Below are 15,451 nucleotides of genomic sequence, written 5' to 3'. Positions count from 1 at the left end.
AGTGTAACAGCCCCGCCATGTCTGGAGATACTGTTGTGCCCAGGACTGCCAGATTAATCTCTCTTGACAGATTAGACTTCAGGTACAGAAGGCAGAAGAGCAATGCGACCAGGGGTGTCACCCATGGGGGACATGCTGGCAGCCTGGCAGCTGGCTGTGGGCAGGGCACTGGCAGTAGCTTGAAGGGCTTGAGGCTCGACAGGCCTCAACCTGATCTAGTTGAGGATGCTGCTGCTTACTGCAGAAGAGTTTGGACCAGATGACCTTTGGAGGTCCCTTCCAACCCAGACCATTCTATGAAAGGACACAGCATAGAGATTGTTGGCATTGCAGGAAAAAGATTGTTGGCATTAATTAATTTGCACTGGTTTTTTCTTCCCTCTTTCCTCCACCAAATTCTCAAAAGGGAGCAATGGCAGACACTGACACTGGTTTCCTCCTTCTCTGTCTGGGAGCTCCTGTCAGTCTGGAAAGGCCTCTAATTTTCGGGCCTGCAGGTTATTACTGCTTATTGTTTGGTCTCACAGCATTTAGTGCAGCCTTCTTTCTAAGTTGTTTTGCATCCTTCTGAAATTTGCCATGCCTGAGCTCTGACCCAAAGTGCATTCAGTTATTTTTGAACATCAGAAAGGCAGAAAAATTACCATTTCTTCTTGAGAAAATGTGTGCAACCTTTTCTGAGTCTGTTTTAGTCAACATAGAAGAAGCAGCAAGAAATCTGAAAGATGGCAAGGGGATAGCCCTAATAGGCTGGGATTGCAAGATTTTTCGGGAGGAAAACATTGAGTTTGCTGATGTTGGGAGCCTTAGCAAAGTACAAACTGGGGTTTTTGTTGGTGGTAGTGGTGGGGTTTTTGCCTATTTTTCTTGCAAAATGTGCAGGTTTCACCCATCACCATCACCATTTAATTCCTTCTGTGCTGTGGAGTAAGTAGCAAGACCTTCTGTAAGGATGCTGCTGAGGCCAAAGCTTCCACCAGAAGCCTGAGAACATTCTCCCTGTGATTGTGACATCCTTTGGGGTGCAGAGCCACAAAGTTTAGGGGAGGTTTAGACTGGACATTAGGGGGGAAAAAAATCATGGAAAGGGTTGAACAGGCTGCCCAAGGAGGTAGCTGAATCACCATAGAATCATAGAGTCATAGAATGGTCTGAGCCGGAAGGGACCTCCGAAGGTCATCCAGTCCAACCTCCCTGCAGTCAGCAGGGACATTCCAAACTAGATCAGGCTGCCCAGGGCCTCGTTGAACCTCACCTTGAATATTTCCAGGAAGAGGCCTCAACCACCCCTGGACATGTTTAAAAGCCATCTAGATCTGGTACTTGGGGACACGGTATAATGATTGACTTGGTGGAGCAAGCAAAGTGGCGGGACTGGATGATCTTGGAGGTCCCTTACGGCCTGGATGATTCTATGATATAGGAAAAGGCTCCTTCTCCTCTCTTCTAGGTGGCACAGGGGTTATCCAACATAGCAAAGGCAGGGGCTCCTGCACACTGCTGAGCACATGCTTTGTGGTATTTTAGACCTATCTGCAAAGAATCCCCCATGAATCCAACTGTTTTGTGGTTACACTGCATCATCTGTGATGGGTATCAATTTAGTTATGTCACCTCTGCTCCTCAGTATGACATCATCTAAGCAAAGATTACAAAATCCCTATATTCTCAACTGTTTTTTTTCTCTCTCTGGCAGCTTCAGGATATATTTTTCCACATATGAGTAGCTGTGGAGTAGTGGAGATATTCAGGATGAGGCTTGACAGGGTTCTGGGCTACCTGATCTAGTTGAGGATGTCCCTGCTTACTGCAGAGGGTGGTGGACTAGATGACCTTTGGAGGTCCCTTCCAACCCAGACCATTCTATGGTTCTATGATTCATTTTCAACAGAACAGTTCAATGTTGACATTAGAAGGATAGGTTAGAGAAATGAACTACCAGATCTTCTCACAGTACTGTAAGAATACAACAACTGGCCATGGTGAGAGGCAAAATTCTCCATCCTGGAGGGAGAACAAATATCTGTCTGTGCAGGCTTCTGCACAACTTTCTTCTTAAATGAAGCAAATTAAAAGACTTCCAAGAAGATGCTAAAAATACAAATTTAGGCAAATGAAGGGGAAAATTCTTCCAGTCTTTCCAGTTTGTCTGCAAAGCTCTGCTTTTCAAGAGATCTTTTGGGGTATAAAGCCAAATGTATGTTGTCACAATTTGGGGGAAATGCTCTGATTTATCAAATGAAAGACAGATGGCTGATTTTAATTCATTACAACGGCAGCTCCTGTATGGTTTTCAGTGACAATGGTTGCAAAATCGGATGTCACGTAAAGAAGCACAGCTGAGTACAACTCGGAGGAACAGAAGGAATTTCCTGACTGTATTAGATTCACAACACAACTCTTTCAGAGAGGACAATGCAGAAGGAACTAAACCATCATGCAACTTTTATCAAGCAATGTGTGTTGCTATTTACCTTCCCTGCCTCACTGCTGCAATTGCTTCCTTCTACAACTGAAGCACTTTTCTTTTAATATTTAGGTTATAAAATAACCTCATCTGTCACAGCTGTTACAGCAGCTTCAGAGAAAGGCTAGAAGCTAAATGTCATACCTAAAATACTCATATCTTCTTGGGAATGATCATTTCAGACTCAGAAGCCCATTCTGCAGTGGTGGCCTGGTGCTTCTTGAGAGGCTCTGCCGGGCTGGACCAGGCACTGCGTGGGTAGACCTGACCGCTGCATGTCCCAGTGACGAGGCTTCAGGGAGCAGAGGAGAGCAGGCAGCCAGCTCTGCATCCTGACACATCCTGGCAGCCAAGCAGCCCCCAGAGCTGGCTGCAAGCTTGTGCAGTTTAGAGTAGCTAGGAGACATACTCTGAGCTTTGCCAGTGGCCACAGTATTTGGTCTCGAATTGTAGGCAAACAGCCAAAGTGGAAAACCTGCCATTTCCTCCCTCCCAGCAAAGTGTGTCCAGCACTACCTCAGCGCCCAGGACTCAGCTCCAGGAAGCCTGGCTCAGACTTTCATCTTCAAGACAAACACATCACCTTACTTGCACGTCACTTTTTCAGATCACATCCTACAAAAACTGCCCCCCTCTGTTGCTTTACTGCAGGCCAGGGGTGCACTGCAGCATGGCTGCAGGCTGTCCCTCTTCCCTTTGCTTGCCTGTGGCTGCCTGGGCACCCTTGGGCTGCTGCCTCTTCCCTGCTGACAACTGTAGTCCCATGACACTCTCCTCCCTGCTGCCATGCTGAGGATTCAACTGTGGCCACCCAGATTGTTCCACTTGCATCCAGAGCCCACACTCACAGCCCCAGGTGACTGGCTCCCAGAGAAAAGAGAAGGTCCAAGAGGTTACACGGGCACGTCCTACCAGTTCAAGGGATTACACAATCTGCAATTTGGCTTGCCCATGGTACACCAGGAGGTCCCCCAGGAAACTGGAGTTTGTTCACAGGGGATGGTGAAGGCTGTTGTGTGATGGGGACAACAGCAGCAATATGCTAATGCATAATGCATGCTGCCTTCCTCAGCACAGCAGATTTTAAGAGCAAGTAACCAGATCCTGAATAAACCTGGCACCTACTACTGGGACAAACAAGTGACCCCCAGATGCTCGTTTATCCAGCTGTTTTCTTATCCTTACTGATCCTATTAGGAGAAAGGGAGATTTAAAGAAATAATAAAGCTGAATGAATGTTTTTTTTCTTGAAGGGAGACATGCACTGCTTGCTCATCATTCACAGCTTTTTCAGCTAGCTAATAGTGGAAGGCACCAGAAAGTAGTTTACTGCTGAGATGCCAGAGCACTGCAGCATGGGAGCTACACAACCTTGCCTAAGCTCCCTAGCCACGGTGGCACACTGTCCCTGAAAGCACTCGGGCGTGAAATAACAACTTCCACCTCTCCCTTTCATTGCTGTTTCAACAGTGACCATCACTTCCAATTCCCTTCTGCCTTCTGAAAATGCTGTTTGTGTGTGTCCCATAACATGCCAGAGAGTTCTAGAGCAGCGCTGTCTCTTCCTTCAGCCTTCGGCCATTTGCATTTGATAAAATCTTGGTCCTGGATTTTGTTTACTCTAAGTCCCATGCTCACTCAATTATTTATTTCAGACAGAGAGAAAAGATGGCTTCAACTGGGACACAAATCCCTTTCTGTAAATACCTCCAGGTGAGGGATGTACTCATGCCTCCACACCAAGCAACGGTTCAGCCTATGGCAGAGCTGACAGATGAGAAGTGGTGAAATTGCATCACCCTGCTGGCTGCTTTTGCCCATGGGCCCAGGATGGGATGCCAGGAAGCAAAAGCTAAAATCCTTTCACTTACCCAGGGCTAAGCCATTTGCTCCAGGGCCTCAGAAAGCTGTGGCTGTAAAGATTTCTTCAAGCTGTTTTTTGGCTGCCAGTCCTCCTACCTCTGCCATCAGCACAGGAAGACAGGCGCTGAGAACCAGGGCCCCCCAGTAGACTCTGTTTGGCTGCCCAGATTTGGCCAGTCCCTGAACCAGGCTGTGCAAGACAGCTCTTCCCTGTACAGAGCTTGACACTTTCAGCAAAGCTGAACCTGGAGGCAGAAGGGTTGTACTTACAGATGTATATTCAGGACAGAAAGGAAAGCTTGATTTCACTAAGTCTGCAAAAAAGATGCAGGCAGCTAGAGGAAGGGGTGAGGAAAACCTCTATTTCCTTTGCTTTCTTCAGAAGTCCTGTCTTTAATTCAAAAAATGAGCAGGTATCACCAGAATTTTGTCAATTTAGTCAGAAAACAAGAAAAGTCTGCAGCCTCCTTGTGAAGCAAACAGATCCCACCCCAGCAGAGAGGGGTTAGAAACTGATTTACGTGCAAAATAATCCACTCCCAGAAATCCTTTAAGTGCATGTTACACAAGGAGCTATCCCAATCAAAGCTACGGGCAAAGAGGGCAAGGCATGAGGACCCAGTCATGGCCACTGATGTCCCACGTGGATCTCATCTCACAGCTTCTCTCCCAGGGTGAAAAGAGTGACAGCAGCATGCACCGAGCCACTTCAACATTGCCAAGTTCCTATTCCTAGCTCATGGAAAGCTATCTCCACTCCCATGGGAGTTGGATCAGAGTCACAGCCACCATTTTTAATATTAAGGATGTGTACAACTACCTCCTGCTCATCATACCCACTGCAAAAATGTGTTTGCTTTTGCTGCTGAGCAGTAATGTGCTGGTTTATAGGGGACATTACTTATTGTAAGGACTCAACTGTGCATTGTTACTTCAGTCAGTGAATGGCCAGCTAGACAGAATCAGCTAGATGCAGTGTTTACACCTGGGCTGGAACAGTCTTCGCTATCAATACAGACTGGGGGATGAGGTGATAGAAAGCAGTCCTGAGGAAAAAGATTTGGGGGTGCTGATGGATGAGAAGCTGGACATGAGCAGGCAGTGTGAGCTTGCAGCCCAGAAGGCAAATGGCATCCTGGGCTGCATCCAAAGCAGCACTGCCAGCAGATCCAGAGAGCTGATTCTGACACTTTGCTCTTGTGAGACCTCACCTGGAGTGCTGTGTGCAGGTGTGGAGCCCTCAATATAGGAAGGACATGGACCTGATGGCACAGGTCCAGAGGAGGGCCACAAGAATGGTCAAGGGGTTGGAGCACCTCTGCTACAAGGACAGGCTGAGGGAGCTGGGGGTGTTCAGCCTGGAGAGTACCTGAATGGGGCCTGCAAGAAGGATGGAGAGAGTCTGTTTACAAAGGCCTGCAGTGACAGGACAAGGGGCTAATGGCTTTAAGCTAAAGAAGAGCAGGATTTAAATTGGATGTTAGGAAGAAGTTCTTTGCTATGAGGGTAGTGGAACACTGCAACAGGTTGCCCAGGGGAGTGGTTGAGGCCCCATCCCTGGAGATATCAGGGCAACCTGATCTAGTTGGAAATGTCCCTGCTGACTGCGGGGAGGTTGGACTGGATGACCTTTGGAGGTCCCTTCAAGCCTGGACCATTGTGTGATTCCATGATACACAGCCGTCCTCCTGTCTGTCCTACAAATGATCTGGCACATGGAAGAGACATCAGAAGTCAGATATCACTTTCTTTTGTTGTTGTTGTTGCTATTATTTGACTCCGTTTAGTCTTTCACTCCACAGCTGATGGTTCAAATTAAAAATAAGCTTCACTCCAGTCAGTGCTGCCAAAATCTTTGTAATTTCTCTTTTACTATCATTTTCACCAAGTATGCCTTCTCCCTGAGCCTGGAGTATTTCTCTGGAGCCTGAAATATTGTGATTTAAAAAAAAAAAACAAACTAAAAATCTCTGTTTTCCTTGAAGAAAAAATGAAACCTGATCTCATGGTTATGGACAAAAGCCTAATAAGGCTCAAAAATCAAGTGAAGAATGAACTCATTATCTGCTACTACTTAAAATCTCATCACTGGTTTGGGTTCAAGACTGAAAAACTAGAAAGCAAGTTGAAGACAGTGATTTTAAATACAGGCTTTACTTTCACATGCAGCTGGCTTACTCTTTTTGGTTATTTTTGGGTAGTTTTTACACCTTTTTGGTAGTTTTTACTCTCTTTTTTTGGGTAGTTTTTACTTTTTTGGTCATTTTTACAGGTAACTTGTGCCAAGGAAAATAAATAGGAGAAAAAGCCTTTAATGGCTAGCTATAAATTTCTCCCTTTTGAATAGGATCTCAGTAATCTCTGGCAATTCCTGTCTGTGCAAAGTGCTTTTTTAGTTCGCTTCGAGAGATGTCCTCAGTCAAAATAAAAAGGTTATGAGAGGCAAAAGGAGTTGCACAGTTCCCAGCTTAGTTCGTGAGAGAAAACACCATTCTCTTGAGACATGGGTAAAAATCAGACTATTAAATAGTGTATTTTCATCAGAAGGTGCAGAGAGGAAAGGCAAAGGACCGCCCTGAATGGGGCTGTGTCCTGCTGTCAGCCTGAGGGCTGAGGTTCAAAGGGGGCTGGTGGGCAACAGCCTCCTGACTGAGGCAGCCCGGCCAAGGCACAGAGTGTGCTGGGTCAAGGGCTGGACTGGATGATCTTTGAGATCTCTTCCAACCAGACAGACACTGTGTGCACACAGCCAGTGGAAGAAACCAACAGATCCTCATGGCTCAGGATAAACACTAGGAGCTGCAGAGAGAGAGTGTGCAGGAAGAATCACTACGGGTAGCAGAGCTCTTTTCCTAACAGCCCTACAGTTAGGTTTCCTGAAGAGATGCTAAGATACTAATTATGCAAGCTGTGTATTTTTGCAACCGATTTTTTTCTTCAGCTGTCCAAAACGTGCTGAATTATATTTGCTCCAAACAATTTTCATGTAAATAAAATCTAAAAATTGTTCAAGCTACAAGTCATCAATCGAGGAACAACTATTAGAGCCTGAAGTGGCAGATGTGTGTGCATTTATATTTCCATCTGCCTTCTTGGTAGCTTCAGAAAATTGCTAATTCTTTTTTTCTCCCCCTAATCTGAAGTGCAGAAGCTTTTCTAATCAATACCATCTTAATTCTGACAATCGTTCTCGTAATTCTGCCTCAATTTATCCCACCAAAAGAAGCCCAATCTAGTATTTGGCCTGACTGCTGCCAAGGGATGGGGCACCTAGGCAGGATAAACCTCTCTGCATGGCATGGTGTAGAGCTCCGAGCTGAGATTCTTTTCATAATCATAGAATCATAGAATTGTCAGGGTTGGAAGGGACCTCAAGGATCATCTAGTTCAAACACCCTGCCAAGGGCAGAGATGCTTTCACACTGTGCCCAGAGCCACATCCAGCCTGGCCTTATGGTGGCAAAAAAAAGATGAAAACTTTGCTCCTGCGTTTGATTTTGCATCAGCTCCACTGCTGGCTGCCTCCACACCTCTCCATAAGCACCCCTCCAATCCTTACATTGCTGCTCAGGGGGCTGGATATACAGTGCAGGCCCTTGCCAAGGGCTTCTCGTTCATGGTTATAAATACATGAAGGGTGAGTGCCAAGAGGATGGAGCCAGGCTCTGCTCCATGATGGCCAATGACAGCACAAGGGGCAATGGGTGGAAGCTGAGGCATAGGAAGTTCCATGGAAACATGAGGAAAAGTTTTTTTCCTGGTGAGGGTGACAGAACCCTGGAACAGGCTGCCCAGGGGCGTTGTGGAGTCTCTCTCTCTGGAGATACTCAAAACCCACCTGGATGTGTTCCTGTGTGACCTATGCTAGGTGCTCCTGCTCTGGCAGAGGGTTTGGACTCAATGATCTCTGGAAGTGCCTTCCAACCTCTAAGGTTCTGTGATTCTGTGAAGCCCAAAGGTGGTTGCTGGGGGTGTCCTGGCAGCTCTCCTCAAGCCTTGTGGCACTGCCTAGGGCGCCAGTGGCCTGGCCTTGGGTGGCCGTGACATACAGAGGTCCCTGGCTTCCAATACCTACCCTGCCTGTTTGCTGCATCTTCCCAGAGAGGTGGTGTCCCTCATCACACACACCCAGACATGTATTGAGAAGATCTGTCCCCCATGATCTCTGTTTGTTAGATGGGTGGTGGGGGCTGATCTTCAAAGGCAGGAAAGGTGATTGGCTGTGCTGGGCACTCCTAGCACAGGCTGCACGGCTGGCAGCAGCTCAGGGTACAGAGATGTGGAGGAGCATCGCGCCATGGTGTGAGGCAGGAGGGAGAATGGTGGAGGGGCCCCATCACACCTGGGACTGTTGGAAAATGGCAGGGGGGGTGGTGAGGAACAGCAGGCTGCAGTTGTCCTCCCAGGCACAGGCAACTTCAGGACTTCTGCTCGAGTCAGTAGCCAGTGCCTGCGGGAGAGATGAAACCCTCCTGGCAGCAGCATCCATGGCAGGGAGCTGCTGCTGCTGCCACCGGGAGCTCAGGGGGGTTTCTGCGCAGGCTTCCAGGCTGTCCTTGCAGTGTGCTCTTCCCCAGCCATGCCCAGATCTTACCTGCGTATCTTAATTCTCATCTGTTTTCGCATAAGATACATTTTAGCCCTGCAGCATTGTGCTGCTATGACAACAGGCTTGTAGTTCTGCTGCTTTCACACCCTTGTTTTTCTTATGTTAGGACTCTTCCCCACATCCTACAGCCTTGCTCTAAAGACACATCTTCATCCTTTTTGACTAGTTTTATCAGCAGGATTTGCTATTTCTTCTGTTGACTGTTTCCCTCAAAGTGTTTTTAGTGCTGGTGCTACCTAAACAAGGTGGAGACCCACTATATCCACTGCCAGATGCCACAGTTGACTGCCTGTGTCCTGGCACTCAGAAGTAGTTGAAGTTTTAAAATAAAGGGTACCTTTCATTAGCCAGAATCACAACAGACCCAGCTTTTGACTCTTTGCTAACTACCAGAACACACTTCCAACAACTGAAAACAATGGCTTTAGCGTGCCACGTTGTGCAGTAAAACAGCTGAAAATAACACAGACACAGGAACATAAATAGGGTTATTACCTCACATGGAAGAGAAGGCTGAGGGGAGACCTCATTGCTCTCTACAACTACCTGAAGGGAGGTTGGAATGAGGAGGGAGCAGCCTCTTCTCTTTGGTGGCAAGTGACAGGACCAGAGGAAATGGTTACACACTGCACCAGGGGAGGTTCAGGCTGGATGTTTGGAAATGTTTCTTCACAGAGAGGGTTGACAAACATTGGAATGTTCTGCCCAGGGCAGTGGTGGAGTCACCATCTCTGGAGGTGTTTAAACAGTGTGTGGACCTGGTGCTTAGGGGCATGGTTTAGTGTTGACCCTAAACTGGGTTGAAGGTTGGACTGGATGATCTTTGAGGTCTCTTCCAACCAGATGTTTTCAGTGATTCTTTGAAATTCAGGAAGACCACAGACAACAGTGTGTGGGCACCCGTACTAACAGGGACATAATTAAGGAGCAGAGAGAAAAGAAATAAAACCCCAACATCTATGAGGTCTACAAAATTTGGAAGGTGAACTCTTTTGTTCTGCAATAATCAGAAGTTATGCAGTTCTTAACAAATGCATCCTTAAACAGAAACTCCTCATTTTCCTATTTGTTCAAAAAAGTATTTTATCAGTTCTCTGGATCTGCTGCTGGCCAGTTTACATGAGAGGGGTGATGGAATACCACTGTGTGGAAAAATGAAGCTAGGAGAAGTTTCTTCCCCCCCCAAAAAAGCCCAAACCCCCTCATCTACAGCTTTTTACAGAGGCCAACTGCAAATCCAATCCCCTTCAGTAAAGCATGTTACATTTCAATCCCTTTTCATCTTTATGTCTTGTCATCTTAAGTGGAGGGGGGGTGGGTTTTATTGTGCCAAAAGAATGTTAGCCCTGTGTTATTGTTATAAACACAATAACCTAAGTGGAAGAGAGGCCACTCTTCTGCAAAAAGGAAAAAGAGGAAACCTTTAATTTGAAAGAAAAGAAAAAAGTCTTTTGTGATATAATGCAGTTAACTGACTGTAAGCACGGAGGAACGGAGAGGCTCAAAAGGATGGGTGTCTCAAATTCTGGCTAAGTCAGAATCTGTCCTCTGGGGTTCAAAAACCTGGCTAGGTTTGGATCTCCAGTCAGTCTGTATCCTTTGAACCCACCAAGTTTCTAGCTGCAAGTGAAAATAAAACCCATCATGAAATGGTAGGGGTCTGCTCTAACGCTATTTTCAGGTGGGATTCTAGGTTTAGACAATTCCTCCAGACTTTTAACATGGTCATCTAAACTTCTGTGCACAACGGTCCCACCAAATACCCCAAGGATTTTTGTTTCTCCAAGCACTTCCTGGCAACGCAAAGATAAAAGCGTGCTTTCTTCAGTTAGGTTTCACTTCCTACTTCTCTCTCTCCCCCTTCAAAAAGTGAAATTTTGAGGAAGAAAGGTCCTGCCAAGGATGCCAGGGCCCTGTGCTCAGGTGGTTGGGGCCCCATCCCTGCAGATATTCAAGGTGAGGCTTGACAGGGCTCTGGGCAACCTGATCTAGTTGAGGATGTCCCTGCTTACTGCAGAGGGAGTTGGTCTAGATGACCTTTGGAGGTCCTTTCCAACCCAGACCGTTCTAAGATTCTATAGAGCTGGTAAAGCAGCAAGTAAAATGTCATAACTACCCTCCCTGTTATGACTGCCCTCCCACTGGATCTCAATCTTGATGCATCTCTTGCACTCTCTGGGACCTGCCAAGGCATTTTGCTGGATCATCTATTGAAGGCCAGAGATTCCAGACACATTTAGGTTTCTTCCTTCCACAAATGACTGCACTGGCTGGAAATGCAGTATAGGGATGGCAGGCCCTGAATGGTTTAAGCATGGGGAATTATGAGAACTATGGCTAGAGATGATTATAGAGAAATGACATTTTTTAAAGGGTTCTCTGCATCATCTCCAGGTGAAAATTATTACATAAGGCAGCCACACGCCTCCCAGATAATGAGCAGGGGAGACCTTGTGTGTGCAGCAGCTTGTCCATACAGCAGGACCTGCCACTGTCATGTGAGCAGCCAGCATGGTGCTGGCAGATGCATGATGTCAGCAGGGAATCCTACAGCAGCTCCTGCTCAGGAAGCACTGCTTGAGATCTGGGCCCCAGACAGTTGTGAGGCTTGGCCCTTTCCTGAACACCTTCCCAGCCAGCCAACAATGTGCTGTGCACTAATGGCAACGGCGAGTTCCTTGGGCCAGTAATCTGTCCATGAGGAATTGCATCAAGCCAACCAGAATTTTTAGAGAGGTCACCGAAGAAGTTACTTCATTAAGTGATTAACTGATTAGGATGTTAGATTAATGTTTGACAGTGACAGCTAGGGTTCAGTTTCAACTGCTCAGATCCCAAAACTTTGTATCCTTTTACAAGCACAAGAATGGAAGCTGACTTCTTCCTCTGATGAAAACAGAGGAAATCTTCCCTTGCCGTGTGCCCAGGGTAGCTGTAGCTGTTCCAAGCTCATTGCCTTCTCTCCTTGGCTGATGAGGTGGAATATGGCAAGTAGGGAAACCAAGAATAGGTGTTGTAAGAGCAGTCAGTGCCTGCCTGGGGCAACTATCCTCCTGGGTTTCCCAACCTCCTGCAAGTGGGTGGAGATGCAGCAACAACCATGCGGGAGGAGCTGGTGGCCAACCTGACGCCTCTCTCAGGGAGGTCACCCTTCTCCAGGGAAGGAAAGATAAGCAAATGTTGCCCTATAGGTTCTCTGCCCTGACTGTGCCTGTGTGGCAGCATTTTCAGGCACACTCCATGGTTTCACCCATCACACTTATTTCAAAGTACAGTACTTTGAATTGGTTAGCTCTGGACTGGGGCTGCCTTTGCTCTCTCCTCCCCTTCATGCAGCTGCATATATACAGGAAAACCTTGATGGCCACCTCTCCCTTTCTCTTTCCCTTAGTGAACCCTGATGACACAAAATGATGTAGCCCTGCATCACCATGGGTATAGCAATATTAGGAGCTCGGATCCATCCCTCCTGTTTTGCTGTGCTTTGACCCACGGGGCCACCCCCAGGGCTGGGTAGATAGCTGCTAGAGCCTGGGTCTCCTCACAAACAGAAAAATAATGAGGACTGAAGACATAATCTATTCTGCACAAGACATACTGGAATTAATTAGATAAATAAAGAGCTGGAAATAATGCATCAAAGATGCCTGACAATGTCAGATTAGCAGCAAAAGCAAACAGTCAAATGGCAACCGTGTGCATTATCTCAAGCAAATGAAAAAATAATCATTTTGTTGGCAAATTCTGCCTATTAAAAACGAGGCAGCGTTAAATAGTGACAGAACTTTCTAAGTTACAGCTCTGCTGCTGCTGCTGCTGCTGCGATAAATCTCACGCAGAAGTTTGCTTGCGGAAAGATTCCGAGTGCCATTTATTTGTGTGTCACCGTCCTGTTGATAAAACTACAGATCTCTAGAGAAAGCAGCACAGAGAGAAAAACAACAACAAAAAAGCATAAAATCCATGATGATGATTATCCTATGACTGAGTAAATCTGCACATATTGGATGTGAACGCAGCCCATGGTAGAGGAAAAGGAAGGAATGAAAATCGTCTCTCTGGAGTGTTCTCATTCGCCAGTAACATTCCCATTACTGTACTTGGTGAGTTGATGCTCATTAAATCTGTTTGCTGATTACCTTTGGGTAATATGTCAACAGAAAAAAAAAAAAGGAAATGTAAAATACTGAATGGCTCTATCCTATAGTTCTGTATGTGGCTACAGTGGAAAGAAAAGAGAAATAAAGCCACTGTAACAGTTATTTCCTTGTTTAGTAACGAGTGTGGACTCTCCAAATACAATAGGTATTTCCATCGGTCTTCTTATTCCAGAAGAGACACTCCCCTGAAGCTATTACAAAGAATTAATACTGGCTTTTGTATGGGCTGGCAGTTTGACATTCAAGGGGAAAAGAAAAGGCAAGCAGTGCTGAATCTCCAGGGTTTCCATAAGGCAGCAGTGAAAACCTGCAGGACTGAGCTCGCCACACCTCTGGTTATCTGTAAACGTTCCTTTCCTTTCTCTTGGGTGAACTTGCCTCTCTTTACACACAGTTTTTCCACCTGTCCTGCCTGTTCCTCCTTCCTAGACTGTTCAAAACTACTCAGGTGTAAACTCTAAGAGTTACCAGCTTCGACAAAGGCAGCTTGCCGACATGTTATGACATAGAGTAGGGTGAGATGTCCTGTTAGACTGCGACTCGCACGCTCCTTGCCGCTCCAGTGACAGGGAAAGATGCAGCCCGCTCTAACTTGAACCGGCAGCACAGGCTGCACCATGCCGGCAATCCACAGCTATGCTGGCATTCCCTTCACCCATTAAAACAGCTTTTTTGTGATGGTGGGTTGGGAGTGGAGGGGAAAAATATACTACTCACTAATCAGCTGAGTTATGTCATTTGCCTTCATGAGCAGTGAGCGAGAAGGTTTGGCGCTACCCTGCTCCAAGCAGAAGTGCAGTCCGCACACAGCAGCAGCCCCTAAAAGCATTCTCGGCAGCTTGGCAAATTGGTACCTAACTGTTTTTGAAGTTTGAGTTTATCAAAGCCCGAGTCTCCTTAACTCAGGAGCACGGCTGCAAGGCGAGCTAGGAGGCACTGAGAAACGATTTAAGCAAGCACCCTGCCCTTCTCGCTCACCCAATGCAAATAAAACCAAACCAGGAATAGAACAAAAAGGTTTTCTTAAAACAGGGCGGGGGGATAAAATAGCGGAGCCCGCGGCGCTGACAAGGGAGCGCGGTGCCGGCTCCCGCGGCGGGCAGCATCCCAACTGTTGCAGGGAGGTGACCGGGTGGCTGCGGTGGCAGCGCCTGTGGCTGGCAGGCAGCGGCCGGCACGCACGGGTGGGTCCGTGCGGGTGGGCAGGTGCGGGGACCGGATTCGGGGCTGGCTGGAAGCGGAGCGGGATGTGGGGTGCCGGGCCAGGAGGGGTGGCAGCGCCCGGGGCCGGGGCCCCGCCGCTGTTACCTTGAGGATGAGATCGGTGTGGTGCTGGTCCAGCATGTTGGCCTTGCGGAAGGAGGTGATGATCACCCTGCCGTACCTCCCGGGCGTCTGCAGGTCAGAGTAGAGCCGGTGCTTAGAGCGGTTCACCGGGAAAAGGCTGTCCACCAGGTTCCTCTCGATCTTGGCCAGGCTGTGCGTAGGGGCCAGGAGGTGCTCCACGCTCTCCTCCACCTGGTAGCGGCTGAAGCTGGCGCCCAGCAGGATGGAGATGAGCACGGGCGCCGAGGCGAAGAACACCGGGTGGCTGGCGACGAAGTGGCCGAGCCGGGAGAAGGACGTCCCCAGCCCCCTGTGCAAGACCTGCCGCAACATCCTAGTGCGGAGGGCGCGCAGGAGGGTGAGCGCCGCGTCGGGGCCCCCGCAGCTTCCCCACGGCCCCCGCAAGACCATGGGGCAGCCCCGCCGGGCGCCGCCTCCCCGCCGGCCGCGGCTGCGGGGGGCCGGGGGCGGCCGCCGCGCGTGTGCGTGTGTGTGCGGTGCGTGTGTGTGCGGTGCGTGTGTGCGCGCCTGCCCGCCGGGCTGCGTGCGCGGGGTGGCTCGGGCGCTCGTCCTCCTGCAACGCCGCCGTGCCCGAGAGGAGTTTCCCAGCGCCTCGTTGCCTGACTTGGCAACCCACCGACCCTCGCCGCGGCCGCGGAGCGGCGGCGCGGACCGCCGGGGATGTGTGGCGGGGAGGGGGGGGGGGGGGGCAGCCCCGCCGCCGCGGCCCCACTGCCCCTCGCCGCGGGGAAGGGGCAGGCGCCGCTCCCCGCCCCCGGCGCGGAGTTTGCGCGGGAGCGGGGCTGCCCGCAGACTGCTGACTAATCCCCCGGCCGCGGCAGGCGGGGCGGGTGCGGAAAGCCCTCCGCGGCGCCCCCGCCGCCCTTCGCCCAGGGGCGCGGGGCCACGACGGGCGGCGCCTAGCACGGGGCGGCGGGGCGCAGCGCGGCGCCTCCCGCCGGGGCCGCCCCGCGGGCCGCGCTCGGGACGCCGCGGCGCGCCCCGCCCCGCCCGGCTGCCGCCCGG

At 49.2% G+C, this 15,451-nt stretch overlaps 1 protein-coding gene across 1 annotated transcript in view; it reads right to left on the bottom strand.

The window, feature by feature from the left end:
• Positions 1–15,084, bottom strand: part of PTCHD1 (patched domain containing 1) — a 44,768-nt gene extending 29,684 nt beyond the window's left edge. Inside the window, exon 1 of the mRNA XM_054166139.1 lies at positions 14,408–15,084. Coding sequence (XP_054022114.1) covers positions 14,408–14,836 — 429 coding nt within the window. The 5' untranslated portion in view covers positions 14,837–15,084. The remainder of the gene's footprint in view (positions 1–14,407) is intronic.
• Between the last annotated feature and the right edge of the window lie 367 nt (positions 15,085–15,451).

This window comes from Dryobates pubescens, chromosome 12 (genome assembly GCF_014839835.1).
Source record: "Dryobates pubescens isolate bDryPub1 chromosome 12, bDryPub1.pri, whole genome shotgun sequence".
Classification (NCBI taxonomy): domain Eukaryota; kingdom Metazoa; phylum Chordata; class Aves; order Piciformes; family Picidae; genus Dryobates; species Dryobates pubescens.
The sequence above is the reverse complement of the archived record's forward strand: the minus strand, read 5'-3'. Positions and strand labels throughout refer to the sequence as shown.